At 35.9% G+C, this 18,131-nt stretch overlaps 4 protein-coding genes across 4 annotated transcripts; 3 read left to right on the top strand and 1 right to left on the bottom strand.

Moving 5' to 3' along the window:
* The first annotated feature begins 60 nt into the window (after positions 1–60).
* On the top strand, positions 61–4,596 carry abhd6b (abhydrolase domain containing 6, acylglycerol lipase b). Its single transcript, XM_082146343.1, has 8 exons — positions 61–975; positions 1,584–1,740; positions 1,835–1,948; positions 2,048–2,180; positions 2,987–3,144; positions 3,231–3,285; positions 3,390–3,490; positions 3,614–4,596. The coding sequence occupies exons 1-8, from the start codon at positions 857–859 to the stop codon at positions 3,794–3,796; spliced, it is 1,020 nt and encodes a 339-aa protein (XP_082002469.1). The 5' UTR covers positions 61–856; the 3' UTR covers positions 3,797–4,596.
* Positions 4,597–5,666: 1,070 nt separating this feature from the next.
* kctd6b (potassium channel tetramerization domain containing 6b) lies at positions 5,667–8,464 on the top strand. The gene is made up of 4 exons (XM_082146347.1): positions 5,667–5,794; positions 5,976–6,019; positions 6,229–6,319; positions 7,665–8,464. Exons 3-4 carry the CDS (start codon positions 6,293–6,295, stop codon positions 8,349–8,351), a joined length of 714 nt encoding a protein of 237 aa, XP_082002473.1. The 5' UTR covers positions 5,667–5,794; positions 5,976–6,019; positions 6,229–6,292; the 3' UTR covers positions 8,352–8,464.
* Positions 8,465–9,072: 608 nt separating this feature from the next.
* Positions 9,073–10,303, top strand: uqcc5 (ubiquinol-cytochrome c reductase complex assembly factor 5). The gene is made up of 2 exons (XM_082146355.1): positions 9,073–9,416; positions 9,938–10,303. The coding sequence occupies exons 1-2, from the start codon at positions 9,263–9,265 to the stop codon at positions 10,027–10,029; spliced, it is 246 nt and encodes an 81-aa protein (XP_082002481.1). The 5' UTR covers positions 9,073–9,262; the 3' UTR covers positions 10,030–10,303.
* Positions 10,304–10,949: 646 nt separating this feature from the next.
* ognb (osteoglycin, paralog b) lies at positions 10,950–14,346 on the bottom strand. Its single transcript, XM_082146345.1, has 6 exons — positions 14,048–14,346; positions 13,558–13,642; positions 13,306–13,470; positions 11,739–11,941; positions 11,557–11,649; positions 10,950–11,466 (listed from the first exon to the last, which is right to left on the bottom strand). Exons 1-6 carry the CDS (start codon positions 14,213–14,215, stop codon positions 11,296–11,298), a joined length of 885 nt encoding a protein of 294 aa, XP_082002471.1. The 5' UTR covers positions 14,216–14,346; the 3' UTR covers positions 10,950–11,295.
* Between the last annotated feature and the right edge of the window lie 3,785 nt (positions 14,347–18,131).

Raw genomic sequence — 18,131 nt, 5'->3', positions numbered from 1 at the left:
TGTGATATGAGAATAAATGCAACTAAATACCTTTAAATGTTAAATAGAATTTATATGCACTTTTTTTTTTAATCCATTATTAAATGCATCGTCATCTAATTTATTTATTCCCTTTATTTATTTTGAGTAAGAGAAATATTGCATTTTCCATCTGACCTCATTGATTTCTTGAGATCACCACAGACAGTTTGCTCTGGATGCCATCTCAGTGTTTATTGAGGGTAGCAGACAGCTGACTTTCATTATATTCGAAGCGCAGACAACACACCGACCAGCCACGGTATGACCTTTTAGGATCTGTCATTTGAAACTGCTTGATTATGACTGACTTCACTGAATGACGTCAGTGTAGGATTAAGCTTATGAAGTAAGTTCATTGCTTTCATTGTTCCAGATCTATTTGTTGAGTCATACGACAATTGTTGTTATTGTTGTCGATTTATACTTTTTAACCTCAATTCAAATGTTTAGTTGTCCTAGTAATGGCAAGATCATTGTAAAATATGTCTGTGAATGTATAAAAACATTAAGGAAAAAAATAGACAAGGCAGTAGACAATAGGCAGTGACACTTAAAACGAAGGGATAAAATGATTGTCATGTAAATATTTGAAGCGCATGGTGAGATATCTAGGTTACATGTATTGATTAGACACGAACAGATGCTGCCAGACCCTCCCCTATCCCTCACCCTCTTTGAATCTGACCTGTACATATGCTGCCTTATAGCAGAGCAACAAAGGTATTTTGAAGTTTTTCATCATTCCCTGACATTTTTAATGTTTGGTAGGCTTTCTGCTTGTAATTGTGTGCTGTATTATTCTGCAGGGTGTTGACTAGATAAAACCAGAGTTGCCATGGATCAGGATATGATGAATATGTTTGCCATTGCTGCAGGGACTCTTGCTATCCCTCTCCTCCTCTTCATGGCCTCCTTTATGCTGTGGCCATCGTCGCTCATCAAAGTCTATTACTGGTAAATGCCACTTATAAATCATATATACATGCATTTACCTTCGTTATAATATGTAAATATTAAAGCCCGCACTCAAAAATGTTTTGGAAAAACTGAAAATAAAGATATAATGTGGAATTAAAATATCTGATTTTTGATTAGGGACCTAAAAATCTGAAATATTTCTATCAAACAATTTACTCAATGTATAACAAATGCTGTATATTAATAATATACTTTTTATTAAATTAGAAAAAAATGCAAAAATAAGCATTTTCACTGTTATATCAGTCTTTTGTTATATCAATCAATTTACATGAGCATATTTTAAAACTATTTTTTTACAGCTATACATTTATTTTTTCTATATGAATTGTTTTTTGTTTTAAATGGCAACACTACAAAAAAGTTTTATTTGTTAACATTAGTTAACTTCATTATGTAACTTCAGCTAACATTGAACAATAGTTTATTACAGCATTTATTAATCTTAATTATTGTTTTTTTTTATGTTGTACATTTTTGGCAGATGATTTTTACCAACAGGATTGCAGTGATGCATAATAAATGTGAATGCACATATGTTTTGTTCATATATTCTGCCCCATGAACGCTTTGTGTTTGTGGAGGTACTGGAGGAGAACTCTGGGTCTTCAGGTACGTTATGCAGACTGTGGAGGTTATCGCTTCTGTTACTCGCACAGGGGGAAACCAGGCCTCAGGCCCTCTATACTCATGCTGCACGACTTCTCTGCTCATAAGGACACATGGCTCCCCATGGTCAAGGTATAGTATATTGACATGGCTGGGGTGTGAAGTAAAAAATGAGAATGCTATGTACAGTATATTGTTCAGCAGTTTGTGTCTTCATCCTAAACAGTACCTTCCCAAACATCTGCACCTACTGTGTGTCGACATGCCAGGGCATGAGGGTACAACACGTACCAGCACGGATGACTATTCAGTCCAGGGCCAGGTCAAGAGAATACGGCAGGTAATGGCCGGATAGGTACCTTTTTCTATGAATAGGTGTACATATTAAATGTTTGTGTTGGCAGCATTTATGAATATTCCCCTCTTTTACACCACTCAGTTTGTAGAGGCCATTCGACTAAACAGAAAGCCGTTCCACTTGGTTGGGACTTCAATGGGTGGCACTGTGGCAGGAGTGTATGCAGCCTGCCATCCCTCAGATCTCTACAGTTTGACAGTCATCTGCCCAGTCGGTTAGTTAAAGGGGTGGTTGATTATGATTTCACTTTTCTAACTTTAGTTAGTGTGTAATGTTGCTGTTTGATCATAAAGAACATCTGCAAAGTCACAACGCTCAAAGTTCAATGCAAAGGGAGATATTTGCTTTTAAAGAAATCGTTTTTAAGGACTACAACAAACGGCTGGTAGGGACTACACAACATTCCTCCTGGGTTAGTGACATCACTAACCCTAAAATATACATAAACTCCGCCCCCAGAACACGATTTATCGATTATCAACAAGACAGAATATGCTAATCAATGACTAGAAGATAACTACACATAAGCTACATAAATTCATCAACTAACCATTCAGAAATGTCCTGTTGCTTCTACATGTTGTCACTTCTTCTTGAGTCTCTCCATCATTGTCTGACTTCGGTTTGAACATAAAAGGTTAAAAGTTTTTAAAATTTTCAGTGCATGTCTGTGTGATGTAAAATGACACAAGCTCCGCCCCCTGTGCCAGGAGCAGCAGCTCATTTGCATTTAAAGGGACAGACCCAAAACGGTGCGTTTTTGCTCACCCTCAAAAAGTGAGAACTTTGACTTGCTATATAAAAATATCTGTGGGGTATTTTGAGCTAAAACTTCACATACACTCTCTGGGGACATCAGAGATTTATTTTACATCTTGTGAAAAGGGCATTATACCACCCCTTTTAATATATTTCGTCTTTGACACAGAATGCATGGATAAGTTCATACAGACATAACATAAAAATAAACAAAAGTGACTCCCTATTATTACTCCTACATGCTCACATTTTTCTCTGAAGGTCTGAAGATCCAAAGCGAGAGCAAGTTTGACAGTCGGATGCATGATGTGGAGCACAGCCAGTACACACTGAATATTCCTCTTATCCCATCCACCCCAGAGGAGATGGAGGAGATGCTGAAGCTTTGTTCTCACGTGCGCTTCAGAGTGCCTCAACAGGTTAGTCACACACACGTCATGTAAGGTTGCTCTAGATTCAGAACACACCTTCACACACCATGTGTGGCGTTTACCTTCGTTTATAGATTCTTCAAGGCCTGGTGGATGTACGGATCCCACACAATGACTTTTATCACGAGGGTCAGTATGAACATTGGCCTACTAAATGTACTTACTTTAAATATGCAACATGCTATAAAAAAGTCTTGTTTTGCCTAAAGTATCTTCTCTATAAACTACCACAGTTTTCATGGAAATTATGAGTGAAAATTCAAAATATGCTTTGCATGAGCATATGCAGCAAATAACTACCCCTTTACAAGTCATCTGGGGCAAACAGGACCAGGTATGTGTACACATGCATACAGGAACTATACATAGAAACATGCACATTGTACAGAGTTCAGTACATTATTTTAGTATCATTGAGATACTGATGTAGTATTAATAATATTCTATTTATTTTCAGGTAGTGGATGTGTCTGGCGCAGCGGTGCTTGCCGAGGCTCTTCCACACTGCCGTGTTGATCTGCTGGAGAACTGCGGTCATTCTGTGGTCATGGAGCGACCGCGACAAACTGCCAAACTCATTTTAGATTTCATCATCTCTCAGCAGAGCACAGAGAGCGCCAGCACGAAGAAGAAATCCTGAGACGGCTCTGCTATCAGTTGTGTTTTGATTAATACTTAAATGCAGCACCCCACTGACCCTGAAGTATATAACAAACTTAGGGAGAGATAATATTCATAGTAATAATTTTGCAGTGTTTTTCAGTTTGATTGATTAAAGAAAGAGATCATGCTTATAAAAAGTATATGGTAACACTTTACAATAAGATTTTATTTGCTAACATTAGTTAACATGAACTTAACTATGAGTGCATTTATTGATCTTAATGTCAATTTCAACATTTACTAATACATTTGTTAATTTTTATTTGTTGGCATTAGTTAATGCGCTGTGTGAGAACCTAACGTGACCAACTGTTTTTGTATTAACTAACATTAAGGTTACTCTAACAAAGATTTACAAATTATGTATAAAAAGATATCGCACATTATTCATGTTAATGCATTAACTAATATTAAAGTCGGCATGAAATGGAAGTTGCAAATTTCTTCCCTGTTGTGATGTATGTCCAAGTGAAACGGCTTCTAGAACAAGAAAAAAATGTATGGTGGGACTTGATTTTGCCCTCGCACCATAAATGTCATCAGAGAAGAGATCATCAGGCACATCCCAAACATCCTAATTGGGCTCAGGTGATGGACAAAAAAATATATTTTATATATATATATATAAATCTTTTTTTATTTACACATAGGCCTACTGTTTCATTCTGCTCATGTATTTACATTGCATAAGGTAAATGCCTTTAAACAGGGTATAGGGGTGAAGCTGCAATATCATGATAAAAACATGGCTGATTAATTTAGGCTATTGCTCTTGAAATTGTAATGACAACTAGATTAAAAAGTTCGCAGAGACAAAATTTAAGTTGGCTTGAGAAAACCGGACCAGATAGTTTGAAGACGTTTTAAAAGCTTTAAGTTTGAAAAAGTTTAAATAAGTTTGAAGTTTAAAGTAGTTTAAAGTTGAGAGAGAGAGAGATTGGTTAGAAAGAAAGACATTAGTTAGAAAAAAAGATTTTTAGAAAGAAAGACATTAGTTAGAAAAAGAAAGATTGGTTAGAAAGACAGATTAGTTATAAAGAAAGAAGGAAAGATTAGTTAGAAAAAGATTTCTTAGAAAGAAAGAAAGAATGATTATATAAAAGGATGGATAGATAGAATGGAAGCTTAAATGAGTGTCAATGAGTTAGAAATAGTACAGAATGGCAGGCAAAATTGAATTTAGACATTTAAGTTTGAATAGTCCTGGCTCAATTTGAAAATTCCGCAATGAAAGTCTATGGGATTTTTCAAGCCAACTTAATTATAAGAGAAAACTCGCGTGAGCTCATATTCAAAATTTAGGCAGTGAGTGCGTGCAGTTCCTAAACTCAACAGAAACGTGTGTGATTGGTTATTATGCTCAACACGGCAAACTACGCGTAAAAGAAAATTACTATAGCCTAAATATGATGTATCATAAACAAATCTACCGTAATGTAATGCCGCAATATTCATATTTATAGGTAACGCTTAATATTACGGGTAGACTACTTTCTTTGACAAGCCTACTTTCTTGATCTTGCACTACAGTCTGGATTAATTAGAAGAAATACATTGAATTAATCATTTCAATTGAATATAATTCATATTTATTAAAATGCATGTAAATTCAATTGTATTTCATTTATATGTAGCCTATTAATATATACAATTATCCTGCTGGAATTGCTGTGCATGCCCCTAGCTTACCTATAACACCATTGCATGCAGCATTTCATCAGTAGCTCTGTTACTATGGCACGTGTCCATTAAAATAGAATTTGCCATGTCCATAAGTTATTGTTGCAAAGCAAAATTTTATCCCCAGCCTTAAAAGGCAGTCTAGAATGTCATTAAATCTGGCGTAATGTACGCTAGCGCAGGTCACGTGACAGTGCGGAATACTGCTGTATTCTCGTCTTTGAGCAGCTAACTCTCAGTGTCCCGTACAGCCGCAACCAAAAACGACGATTAAACCCCTCAGCTCTGGAGACGGGTAAGGATGGGGTCCTCCCACACAGTATCACTGCCAGGAAAAACATTTCTTTTATTCATTTATGTCACCGTTAAGTTAGTAGTTAGCAGGGAGCTAGCTGTATATTATGGTAGCTGGCTAGCGAAGGTTCCTTGTAAAACGTTTCATTTTATTAAAACATGTTCATATTTTTTAATGTTAGGTAAACCAGGTACAATCGCTGGACGTTCCTAACTCTTCTAAACGGTAAGTAATTACGTTGCAGAACACCTGTTTACTTGTCTTACCTAACAGTTAGCATGCTATTGAGCATCTCATTCACTGAGCTTCTTCACAGTGATGCTTCTTGTGTTTATGTGGGCGTCAGTACAGTCTCAGAAAATATTCAAAGACCCTTAATTGGGTCTATACAGTTATTTGTCTTAATGTATGGCTAATACGTTTCTTTTTTGCAGGTGTAATCAAGCATAATATCCGAACAACTTCTGTGGGTCAGAGCGGTTTACCTATCCTTATCAAATGGATAATGGGGACTGGGGGCATAGGGTAAGTATGTAGAGAAATATTTTAACTGAAGTTATTGTTATTATAGAAGTATTCAAGTATATTGGTTATTAGTCAGAGTTGTGTTTCATGCCGTATTGCCATTTGAATTTGAAGTAGAATTGAAATTCAGACATTCATATTATTTTTTTCTAACTAGAAAATAGAATTCATTATAACAATATTTTAATGTTAAATAATCAAGCTCTTTAAGTCTGGTGCATTCTGATTGGCGGTCAATGTTTTTTATCATTCATCAGCTGGAAAGAAATTGTTCTGAAAGTGATTCCAATGGTATGGTTCCTGCGTTGTTATGTGGACTTAAATTCGTAGTTATGGTATTTATTTATCCTTGGTGTGAACAGGCTTTTACAGTTTTCTTAAAGTACTAGATGATGAAAAATCCCAAAAGTCACAGATTGCCATTGAAAATTATTAATTGTAATTACATCTAATAATAATTAGACATGTACTTTCAATCTACATCCACAAACTTGGTTCAGACCTGCAGCCTGTTCTAAATTGACTTTATTTTCTCAGTAATCAGATCGAAGGTTTTTCCATAACTGACATTCAAATAGTACAAAGTTTCCATAGATAGATGAGCTATCTAGTCTGTCTTACTGCAAGGTCTATGTAGCCATCGAATTATGACCTTTAAACTTTAAGTTTTTAACAGTATTTGTCAAGCCGACATGTTTAACGAACCATCCTTTTCTAGTTCCAGTTCTATTTAAGTAAGTTCTGATTCAGAGCCATTTCCTCAATTTTTTCAGATCCTGTTATTAGTGATGCACCACAATTTCAGCAACCAAAATTATTCAGCCGAAACAGCAAAACATTTATTTTTTTTAGTTTCGGCCTTAATAGTTTTGGAGGACCAAAATCGTTGATCGTTGGCGTTTAATTAGTGCTTCTCCAATGATGCAATTTGACAGTGTCAGTGTCTGTTTTGTGCACCCAACGTGGATAAACTACAACAGGTAAACATGTCAGCAGTGTGGTGACCAAAAGTGACACTAGAGTAGAATTTATTTGGCTGAAATATAGAGCGGCCCTCATTGCGAAAGAACTTTATGGCTGATTTAATACATCAAACTGAAAACACAACACCCTGAACAGCATACCGGTTTCAGTTACCCAAACTTTATTTTCAGCTATCTTTAATTTTGGTTTTGGTAAAAAAAATGTATCCATAACTACCTGTTATTAGTGTCTTTAAGCAACTTCTTTCTTTTTTTTTTTCTGCTGTAGATTAGTCACATTAAAGCCCATAATGACACAACTTTTTGATTGTGTGATGAGTTTCATTAATTAAAGATTTCTCGCTATTGTCCATCTCTTTTAGTTGACTCACCCAGTCACCTTAAATGTCGGAGGTCAACTCTACACGACTTCTATCTCCACTCTTCAGCGTTACCCCGATTCCATGCTGGGCGCCATGTTCCGCGGCGACTTCCCCACCACGCGGGATGCTCAAGGAAACTACTTCATCGATCGGGATGGGACGCTTTTCCGCTACATATTAAACTTCCTGCGCACATCCGAGCTCACTCTTCCTGTTGACTTCATGGAGACGGACCTTCTGCGTAAAGAAGCTGACTTCTATCAGATCGAGCCTTTGATCCAATGCCTCAATGACCCAAAACCTCTGTACCCACTGGACACTTTTGAGCAGGTGGTGGAGTTGTCCAGCACTCGCAAGCTGTCTAAGTACTCAAACCCAGTAGCGGTTATTATCACGCAACTAACCATAACCACTAAGGTCCACTCGCTGCTTGAGGGAATATCCAACAGCTTTACCAAGTGGAACAAACACATGATGGACACCAGAGACTGTCAGGTGTCTTTCACCTTTGGACCATGTGACCACCATCAAGAGGTGTCTCTAAGGGTCCACCTCATGGACTACATCACCAAACAGGGATTCACGATTCGGAACACACGGGTGCATCACATGAGTGAGCGTGCCAATGAGAACACAGTGGAGCATCACTGGACTTTCTGCCGGCCAGCATATAAAGTAGAAGACTGACCCATTTATGAACGTGGTGCCATTTCAAATGTGGTTGCTGCTGTTTCCAATGTGATGTTTTAATATGTAGGTATTTCATTGTCAGTTGAGGCCAAGCAAAAAAAAAAAGGAAAGGGATGAAATGTTCAAAATGAAAGCATCAGACCAATATATGATATAATATAAATACATATTCAGATGATACTCAAGCAACTTTCAATAATCTATGAACACCTTGACCATGTAAAAAAAAAAAAAAAACATTCCCCAGAAAATGTTTCAGGTATTCATTCATTCCATCAGATGAGAAATCTGTCAAACATTGTGCACTATGTGCAACATCAACATGTTAGTGTGCATGTATTTCTAACACATTCTTTAACTATTAAATGTCCACATGCTGTACATGGAAATTCATTTTACTGATTTGTTCCATCAGTTTCATTTCAGAAGGGGAAAAATGCATCAACATGAGCTAATTGTCTCATTTTAGTCTCTCTACTGAGAGTGATTGAACATGTAAATCATGGAGAGACTCTTTTCAAAGTAATTTTTTTATTAAATAGGTAAATATTTATATATTTGCTTAAACACTTTTTAACCTTATGCCAGTAAGTGAGAACACCCAATTCAAAAGACTATGAAAGGGACTTAGACGGTTCCCTCTCTTATATCAGATTTGGTAGAGTCCTGCCAGCGGACCTATTAGAACACGCTATTATCCATGACGTTTACGCCGCCATGTTTTCCTATTCTGTCAACGCACAGCGCGCAGCGGGTACATGCGTTCATGCGCCAAGAACAAGATCAGTGTTTAAGGGCACAACTGTTCAGATGTTTATTCTAGCGTTTAAAACTCCATTTTATTAGTTCATATTATTGCGCTGTGCTTTAGAAATATCCAGCTGGTAATTGTGTTTTAAAAGAAAAGGATGTTTAGAAAAAGTCGGAACCTAAAATATATATTAAGTCTTGTTCCCGGAAAAAGACGATTTGGAACGTACAGATTTTTGCCCTTGTTCTTCTGTATCGGGGGTGTCATGGAGTGGATCATGATTAACGTGAGAATAGGACGAGAAACGTTTTGTAAGTATCAAAGTCAAATCTTATGTATACATACACGCCCCTCTCTTTGAAGCGTTTCTGTGCATCATTCTGCGTCCTCATTGCGCAGGGCGGCCTGACCATTTTTGCGTAATGCTTGTGTTAATAAAACGTGAATGATGATTTACTGAAATCTTTAAAACAAAGACTTTGTGAAAAGGTCTGTTTTAACTGAAAGCAGCTGGCACTGACATCTTAAAATATGTCAGTGCCATTGTTTTGTCTCGAGATGTACCAGTAATGGGTTTTTTTTCTAAGGCATGTTTATAAAAAAACTATTTAATTAAACTAAGACCTAATCCTGGCTTAATCTAAGCCCAGTTCTGTAAAACCAGGCCTCAATGTCTATCATTGACCTTAATTACATAAGGTACAACAGTGTTAAAGGCTCACAGTTGACTTATAATAAATACCCTATGTAGGCCTATATGAATTACTGTTTATTCTGTATATTATTGGTTATTGTTATAGATAAGTGGTTACATTCTTTTCTGCCTCCACAGATGATGTCTACAGAAGAAAACAATCGGAGAGGGAATACCAAAACAAGATTGATGAGGGCTTGATTGTGCTCACAAAGTCTGAAGCTAAATGAGATCATCACAACACACTGGAAATACATGATCATCATGATGAAGAGACTGAAATCAAAAACGCTTTGACACTTTTGCACACTTACAAACATTTGATATCAATCAAAAATGGGGATACTATAATATATCAACTATAAAGCAGCTGTGACAGGGACTGCGTAATTATGTGGACAGATGAGGTGCAAAAGACTGTGTTTTTGTTGCAATTTTTGTATTGACTAAGATAAAGATGGTTATTTATGCAATAAAAGTTATCTGTCCTGTGATTCTAACCAATACACTTTGGAAGCCTGTTTCAACTACAAATGAAAACAAATAGTAAAACTATGGTTTTCTCTATTGTATTGAGAAAAGCTCTCATATTAATGACTTGGCATAAAATAATGAGAATCTTTGTAATTTTAATCAAAATTAGTATCTCAAAATAATGAAAAAGTCATAATTATTAGTTAATATGTCATAAATACAGGACATTTTTTATAATTTAGTGTATTGTAATAAAAAATCTTGTGTATAATACATTTTTTATAATAATGACTTGGTATATCATAATAATGAGAAACTTTCTTGTATATATTTGGCTTATCTCATAATAAGGAAAAACTTTAGTTAATGTCATAAAAATATTAAAATAATAATAATGACCTCATAATAAAGAGAACTTACTCATAATAATGACTTGCTGACAAACTTTCTTGTAATGACTTTCTCATTATTATGCGATGTTAAGTCCGTTACAAGAAAATTATTATAATATAATTAGTCATGAAAAATGTTGTCATTATGATGAGAAGCTAAGCCATATTTATCAAAGTTCTCATTATTGTAGCTTGTCTTTTACTTTTAAAATGATGGTCAGTTGTAATGTAGGCTATAAGTGCCATTTGTAAGTAAGTTTACGAAGATAAAGTACATCAAAGTCTGTAGGTCCAAAATTAATTTATTTACCAGCAATGGATAAAAGTCCCACTGAACATCGTTTTCCCAGACATATTCTTTGCCTCACGTTTTACCTCAGTCTTATTTTGCAACTTTTACCTGCAAAAACTATTGCAAATATAACAAAATGATTACACTGAATAAAGGTCAAGAAAATAGTTGTATATGCGTCTTACAAATGATGTAAAAACGTCTAAATGTGTGATTGCACTTAAAAGTCAATCTTTTTTTATTATGCTGTTAAATTTTTGTGAATGTGCTGTCTATCATCATCATAACAGCAGTTGCCAGCTGGACGACAGCTTAAGGAACATTTTCTTCTAAGAGCATTACTTGTAGTGTCCAATCGGCAGAGATCTCAGACAGATGAAGCTGTTGGGATGTTGGGCCAGAGTTAACGGGTTTCCATCGAGCCGAACCTCCTGCATGTTGTACCTGATGTAGTGCGTGTTGTTTCCTTTGCAGAACGTGTCATCCGTCAGTGACGTTATGTTATTGTTCTGAAAACGATTTTAAAAGTATGCTTACTTGTAGGGACACACTTAAATACTACTACAGTAAATATATTTCGACTATAAAGATGACCGTACATGTAGATGAACCACGCGCAGACTTTCCGGCAGCGGTGGGACGGCCTCCAGCCCGTTGTCTCCAAGGTACAGGTATGCCAGCTTGCTGAGCTTCTAATGCAAAAGAAGGACCCCAGTCATGATGAATAAGACAAACAATGTATTAATAAGATTTCAGAATCTTTATTTTATTCATTTTTTACCTTGAAAATGTTTGCTTTCACTCCCTTTGTTTTAAGTAGATTGTGATTGACATCGAGAGACATAAGTTTAGCTGGCAGCATTGGGAGTTTGACCAGCTTGTTCCCAGCGAGCGTTAGTTCCTCAAGCTGATCGAGTTTAGAAAAGGCGCCATCTTCTATCTCAGAGATGAGGTTGCCAGACAGGTCAATTCTTTTCAGCGTGGCTATGAAAACAACACAATATGGACGTATCATCCCAGCTAACAGGGAACGTTCTCTGAACTTTAGCTAGCGTTCTTTCAAGGTTATCTCAAAGCTCAATGTTCTCAAAACAGCACTAACGTCTATGGAGCGTTTTTTTCCTGAAACGTTTAGTGAGACGTTCATCTAACGTTTTTTAAATGTTACTATTTGTTTTTAAAATGTTCAGCAAACATTCAGAGGTGACGTTCCCATTATGTTTGAAGAATGATAAAATGAAATGTTCCCTGAACAGTCGCATGACCAAGATTTTTTTTTTGAAAATATTTACGTTGAGAACATTCAGGGAATCTTCTTTAATAATGTTTTTATGGGCTACTTTAATGGGAATTTTAGAAAAACGTTCTTATATTAGAACATAATTTTGTTAGCTGGGATGGCTATACACACAACTGGACATTACAATGGGGGTGCAAATGAACATGAACATCTTTATTATTTACCGTTCCAAACCTGTTTGACTTCTGTGGAACATAAAAGAAGAGTGTTTTTTTTGTCCATGGACTCTTAAAAATAAAGGTTCCAAAAAGGGCTTTTTGAAGCAATGCCATTTTTGGTTCCCCAAAGACCCTTTCAGTAAACAGTTCTAAAAATACTTTTTCTTAGTGTGAAGAACATTTTAATAATCTGGAGAAACATTTTCCACTAAAAATAACCTTTTACGCAATGAAACATTTCCATGAATGTTAAAAGTTCTTAATGGAAAATAGATGCTAATAAAGAAATTATGTTCTATTAACAAAGTTCGGTAGGAGCACGTTCAGATAATCTAACCAATCAGCGTGAGGAGGCTTATAGAGCCGTCTTACCTCTGTCCCATGACAGTTTTCCAGCATCCTTCCACCACCCCAACTCCTCCCTCTTGATTATTCCTATCCCAGCTAGGGATAGGGGGGAGTACTCTGGGTTCAGGCCAAATTTCGAGCTCAGAGCCCTCTCCTCGGACAGCACGCCAGATACGCACATTCTGATTATATGTAAGTGTGAACTTGTGAACCTATAATTTTAAGTCAATGAGGTCCAAATGTCCAATAAAAGAAAGTCACAGGGGTTTTTAGAATGACATGAGGGTGAGTAAATGATGACAGAATTTAAATTTTTGGGTGAACTATCCCTTTAAATGCACGAAACCTTCTAGATGTGTCTACCCCTCTATACCAGTGACTCTAAGGGACCTTTCTCAGGACTGTATGTCTGTTTGAGCCTTTTAAAATAGTCTCAAGGAAAATTTCACTCAGTTGCTCTGATTACATTGATCCGGTTCCAATCATTACACAGTGATTTTTTGGTGGAAACACCCAAAAGCTTTTCTAGCATAACTTCTTACCAATATCAGCAAAGTCTTTGTTGGCAATTTTAGTGATTTTGTTGAAGCGCGCATAGAAGTAAGCCGTTTCCTTTGGCAGTGGTGGAACCGCTGTCATGTCAGGAGAAACCTCCTCACAATACACCGATCCAATTAGACACACACACATCAGGCAAGTAGGAAGTTCTGAAAAATAAAATGAAAATAGAAATAAATAGGCTCAAATATTATTTTTGATCAAATGAATGCAAAATTAAAGTAAAGAATAAATACCCTTGTCATCTTTATCGTCTGCTCCTGGACTTTCGTCATCTTTATCAACTGGACTATCATAGTCTGGGCTGAGAATGACCTTTTTCTAGAGTAAAGCAGATTACAAGAAAATGGTATTATTTAGTTTCCTCTCAATATCAACATGTGCAACCAGTTCGCATGCTATTCTGCCTTTCCCTGAGCTCATGAGTTCCCAGATAACTTGCCAGTTGTGCTGCTTTCCATTGGACATAATCCCATTATGGATTTAACAGGTTTTCCATTGTACCTTTCTTAGGACAGATTTATGATATCTGGCATTCTGATGATACATACATACATACATATATACATATACATATATACCCATATATACATATATATATATATATATATATATATATTCATTTTAGCCATCACAAACATATATGTTAAGCAAAATTCTATTTTAACATGACAATGTTTACAAATTTCTGTATACACATGCATTATCAGCATTAAATTGTCATACCTTTGGTTTCTTGGCTTCCATGACAACTCTACTCTCTGAGATTGATTCTTCCTCATCTACTATTTTCAATATCCCTTTGTGTCTAGGTATCACTTTATTGGTTCTTGCCATATCACAAAATATCCATGGCACGGTCACGAAAAAGAGTAAAATCCTCAGACCCCTCATCTTGTGAGGAGAAACAGTTCTTGTCCTGTGTGAAGAGCAGCGCAGTGTGTCACAGCCTCTGAGTAAAATGAGACCTTTAAAGAGTTTCTCTGCAGTGACTGCCTGTGAACCATTAAAAAACAAGTCATGAAACTGGCCTTAACCCACTCTGTGCTGTCCTAAGGTTATTTAACGGATCACTCGCCCCCATTCCTGCCAAAATAAACTGTACTGAAGATGTTTTATTGATTGCTATAATCCATTTCATGTCCATATGCATGTGTTTTTTTGAAAGGGAGTAAAGAGGATAAAAACACTTTGAAATTGATATATTTTTGCTGTCTTCTTGTGAATGCGCTTGGTCTTACAATAACTAATAAGACCTTTTCCTCCCTTTAGTGATATAATGAGACATTTTCAGGGAACACTGGGATCCGGAAAGTAAAGGAAAAATATAGAGGAGAAAGAACAGTTCTGGCTATGGAAATAAACGATGGAGTTCAACAGGAAATTACTATTAGTTCAGGAATCTTGGACAGCATTTTTGAATATGGTGAACTTTTAAAACTCGTCATGTGAGCTAAGATTGTGAAACGAGCGTGTCGTCCATCTCTATGTGATGTTCAAAAGCTTTATTGTCAGAAATTGTTTGGTAGGTATCAGGGGATGGATTGACAGAAGACAGAGAAAACCTTCTGTTCCCCTGTTTTTGATTAAGCCAAAAAGAATTCCTGATTTGGGCGAGAGAAATAACATCATCTTTATACTGGAAATGCATGACAAAGTGCTATGAATTAGATTTCAAACATCATTCAGTTGATATGCTGAATAATATACATAACTTCACCTTCTTTAAAGATCTCTATGAAGTGAGAAAGATCTGATGGCTTTACTAGTGATCCTCTGGGTTTTGAGCATTTATGGAGTACTGCCTGTTTTCATCAGAGGCATGTGATCACCTGGGAGAAGAATTAACCAGGTGTTCAAACAAATCCATTCCAAGACTTTAAAAACGCACTTCCTCGACTTCCCTCTGGGTGCCGTTACGCAACCTGATGGGACGTAGGATGAAACCTAGACAGACTAGACAGTTCAACATACAGATAAACAAAAAGATCAGCAAAATTATTATTGAAGGCAAAGCGTCTTTGTGGCAAAGTCCGGATATTATTCTGCATGGTTTGCCTGCAGCTCTACCGACTGATGCATAATGGAGAGAGTGTGAACATCTCAACAGATGTTTGGGCTTCTATCAGGCAAAATATATTAGTTAAGTAACAATTGCACAGGGCCCAACAGTGAAGATACCTGGAAAACCCTTTATGATGGAGCTTATGATCACGTTAAACTGAGGTCCTGTGGTCACAAAAAATCCCAGGATGTCTTTCGAAAGAGTAGGGGTTTAACCCCGGCATCCTGGCCAAATTTGCCCAGTGGCCTCTGTCCATCATGGCCTATAATCATCCCTATGCACTCATTGGCTTCATAACTCTGTCTCCTCTCCACCAATAAGCTGGTGTGTGGTGGGCGTTCTGGCACAATATGGTTGCCGTCGCATCATCCAGGTGGATGCTGCACATTGGTGGTGGTTGAGGAGATTCCCCCTTCTATATAAAGCGCTTTGAGTGCTGAGAAAAGCGCTATATAAGTGTAATGAATTATTATTATAAATGCAAAATATAAGTTCGCTTTGGCCTGATTTTGTTCGAACTGACATCACATCAGTTTGTTCTTCGATTTTGCTTTAAGTATATCGGGGCCTTAATGGTCTCATTTGGGGTAAAAGGCCCTTTTAAAGTTTTCTTTGCTCCTAAAACACTAAATAGCAACAAAATCACCACATTATCTTGTATATTTTAAATGTATAATTTCCTAAACACCAGTTTATCACCATGCTTGTTATTTTAGTATGACTTATCTATTATTGTAGTATTTATTTTCTGTTTTCATTTTAGTTTAATTTTTTGAAATTTTGTCTTGTGCTTTTGTCATTGTTATTTGTTTTTTAAGATATTTCGATTTGCCTTTAATTTATACTTATTTCAGTTTTAGAAATTTGTGTACTTCAGTACCTTTTTAAGTTTAAGTTTTTCACCTAATAGTTCTTTAATAGTTCTAGTTTTAGTTAACAATAAGAACACTGTTATGCATGGAAAAACTGTCCTGATTGATTCTGAAATGACATTTGCATTTGAATACATTTTTTTAACAATTATTTTATGTAGCTGATAATATATATATTTTTTCCACTTTTATTGTTTCCTTTATTTTTTTACTAAACAAATTTTTACATAATTTAATAAAGAGGTTACATATAGTAAGTAGAAATGTTACTAATAAAATAAATAAATAATGTCATATGTATTTGCCATGTCACAATTGTGCCCGCACGGGCCTTTTGCCTTCATTTATCTTCTCCATTTATTTGTACACAAATTATGCTTTCCCATTAATTTTCCATTAGCCTACCCATAATCCAAAATTGTGCATGTGGACATGTAGGATGCAACGTTTATGCTCCACATTCTGTTTCTCCTTTAATGTTTTAAACAATTGCAGAATTTACAATGAAATATTTTCAGTTTCTCCTTCCTGTGCGCTGATGAATCAGCGGAGGAGGCACTTTTTGGTAGAGAACACAAGTGGATCCATCCTCACCGATCCGATAGGACACCTCGGAAGGGTCCACCCACAGGGTCAGCTCTATTGGAAGTGATTTGGAAAGCTGCTCTTGTGCAAGCCCGACAGCAGAGGCTGCTTTTCCTATGAGAGGGTCCATTCTACGGTTGATCCGTAAACATCTGTAGCCAGAGCCTCTGCAGGGAGCATGAGGAAACCAATGCTGCCGATAGTGCTCTAGAAGAGAGGCATATCAGGTCAAACTGCATAATAGCTTGCATACTGAAACTATTAAAAGCATTTTACTATTATTAGTCACTAGGTTATTCAAAAGAATATTACTGATGCCATCTGTTTACATTATATATATACACTACCGTTCAAAAGTTTGGGGTCAGTAAGATTTTTTTAATGTTTTTAAAAGAAGTATCTTCTGCTCACCAAGGCTGCATTTATTTAATAAAAAAAAACAAAAAACTGTAATATTGTGAAATATTATGACAATTTAAAATGACTGTTTTCTATTTTAATATATTTTAAACTGTAATGTATTCCTGTGATCAAAGCTGAATTTTCAGCATCATTACTCCAGTCTTCAGTGTCACATGAGCCTTCAGAAATCATTCTAATATGATGATTTGATGCTCAAGAAACATTCATTATTATTATCAATGTTGAAAACAGTTGTGTATGATTTTTTTGTCAAAATTCTTTGATGAATAGAAAGTTCAAAAGAACAGCATTTATTTAAAATAGTATATTTTCTAACATTATAAATGTCTTTACTGTAACTTTTGATCAGTTTAACTCATCCTTGGTGAATAAAAGTATAGATTTATTTTATTTCTTTCCCCCAAAAATAAAATAAAAATGTTTACTGACCCCAAACTTTTGAACGGTAGTGTTTAATGTTACAAAAGCTTTAGATCTCAGATAAATGCTGTTCTTTTGAACTTTCTATTCATCATAGCATCATGAAATAAAAATGTAAATAACTGTTTTCAACATTGATAATAATCATAAATGTTTCTTGAGCATCAAATCATCATATTAGAATGATTTCTGAAGGATCATGTGGCACTGAAGACTGGAGTAATGATGCTGAAAATTCAGCTTTGATCACAGGAATACATTACACTTTACTGTATATTCACATAGAAAACAGCTGTTTTAAATTGGAATAATATTTCACAATATTACTGTTTTTGTTTGTATTTTTAATCAAATAAATGCAGCCTTGGTGAGCAGAAGATACTTCTTTTAAAAACATCAAAAATCTTACTGACCCCAAACTTTTGAACGGTAGTGTATATATATA

Source organism: Leuciscus leuciscus, assembly GCF_965113295.1.
Source record: "Leuciscus leuciscus genome assembly, chromosome: 18".
NCBI classification, from domain to species: Eukaryota; Metazoa; Chordata; class Actinopteri; order Cypriniformes; family Leuciscidae; genus Leuciscus; species Leuciscus leuciscus.
Note: the sequence above shows the minus strand (reverse complement) of the source record. Positions and strands in the feature narration are given on the sequence as shown.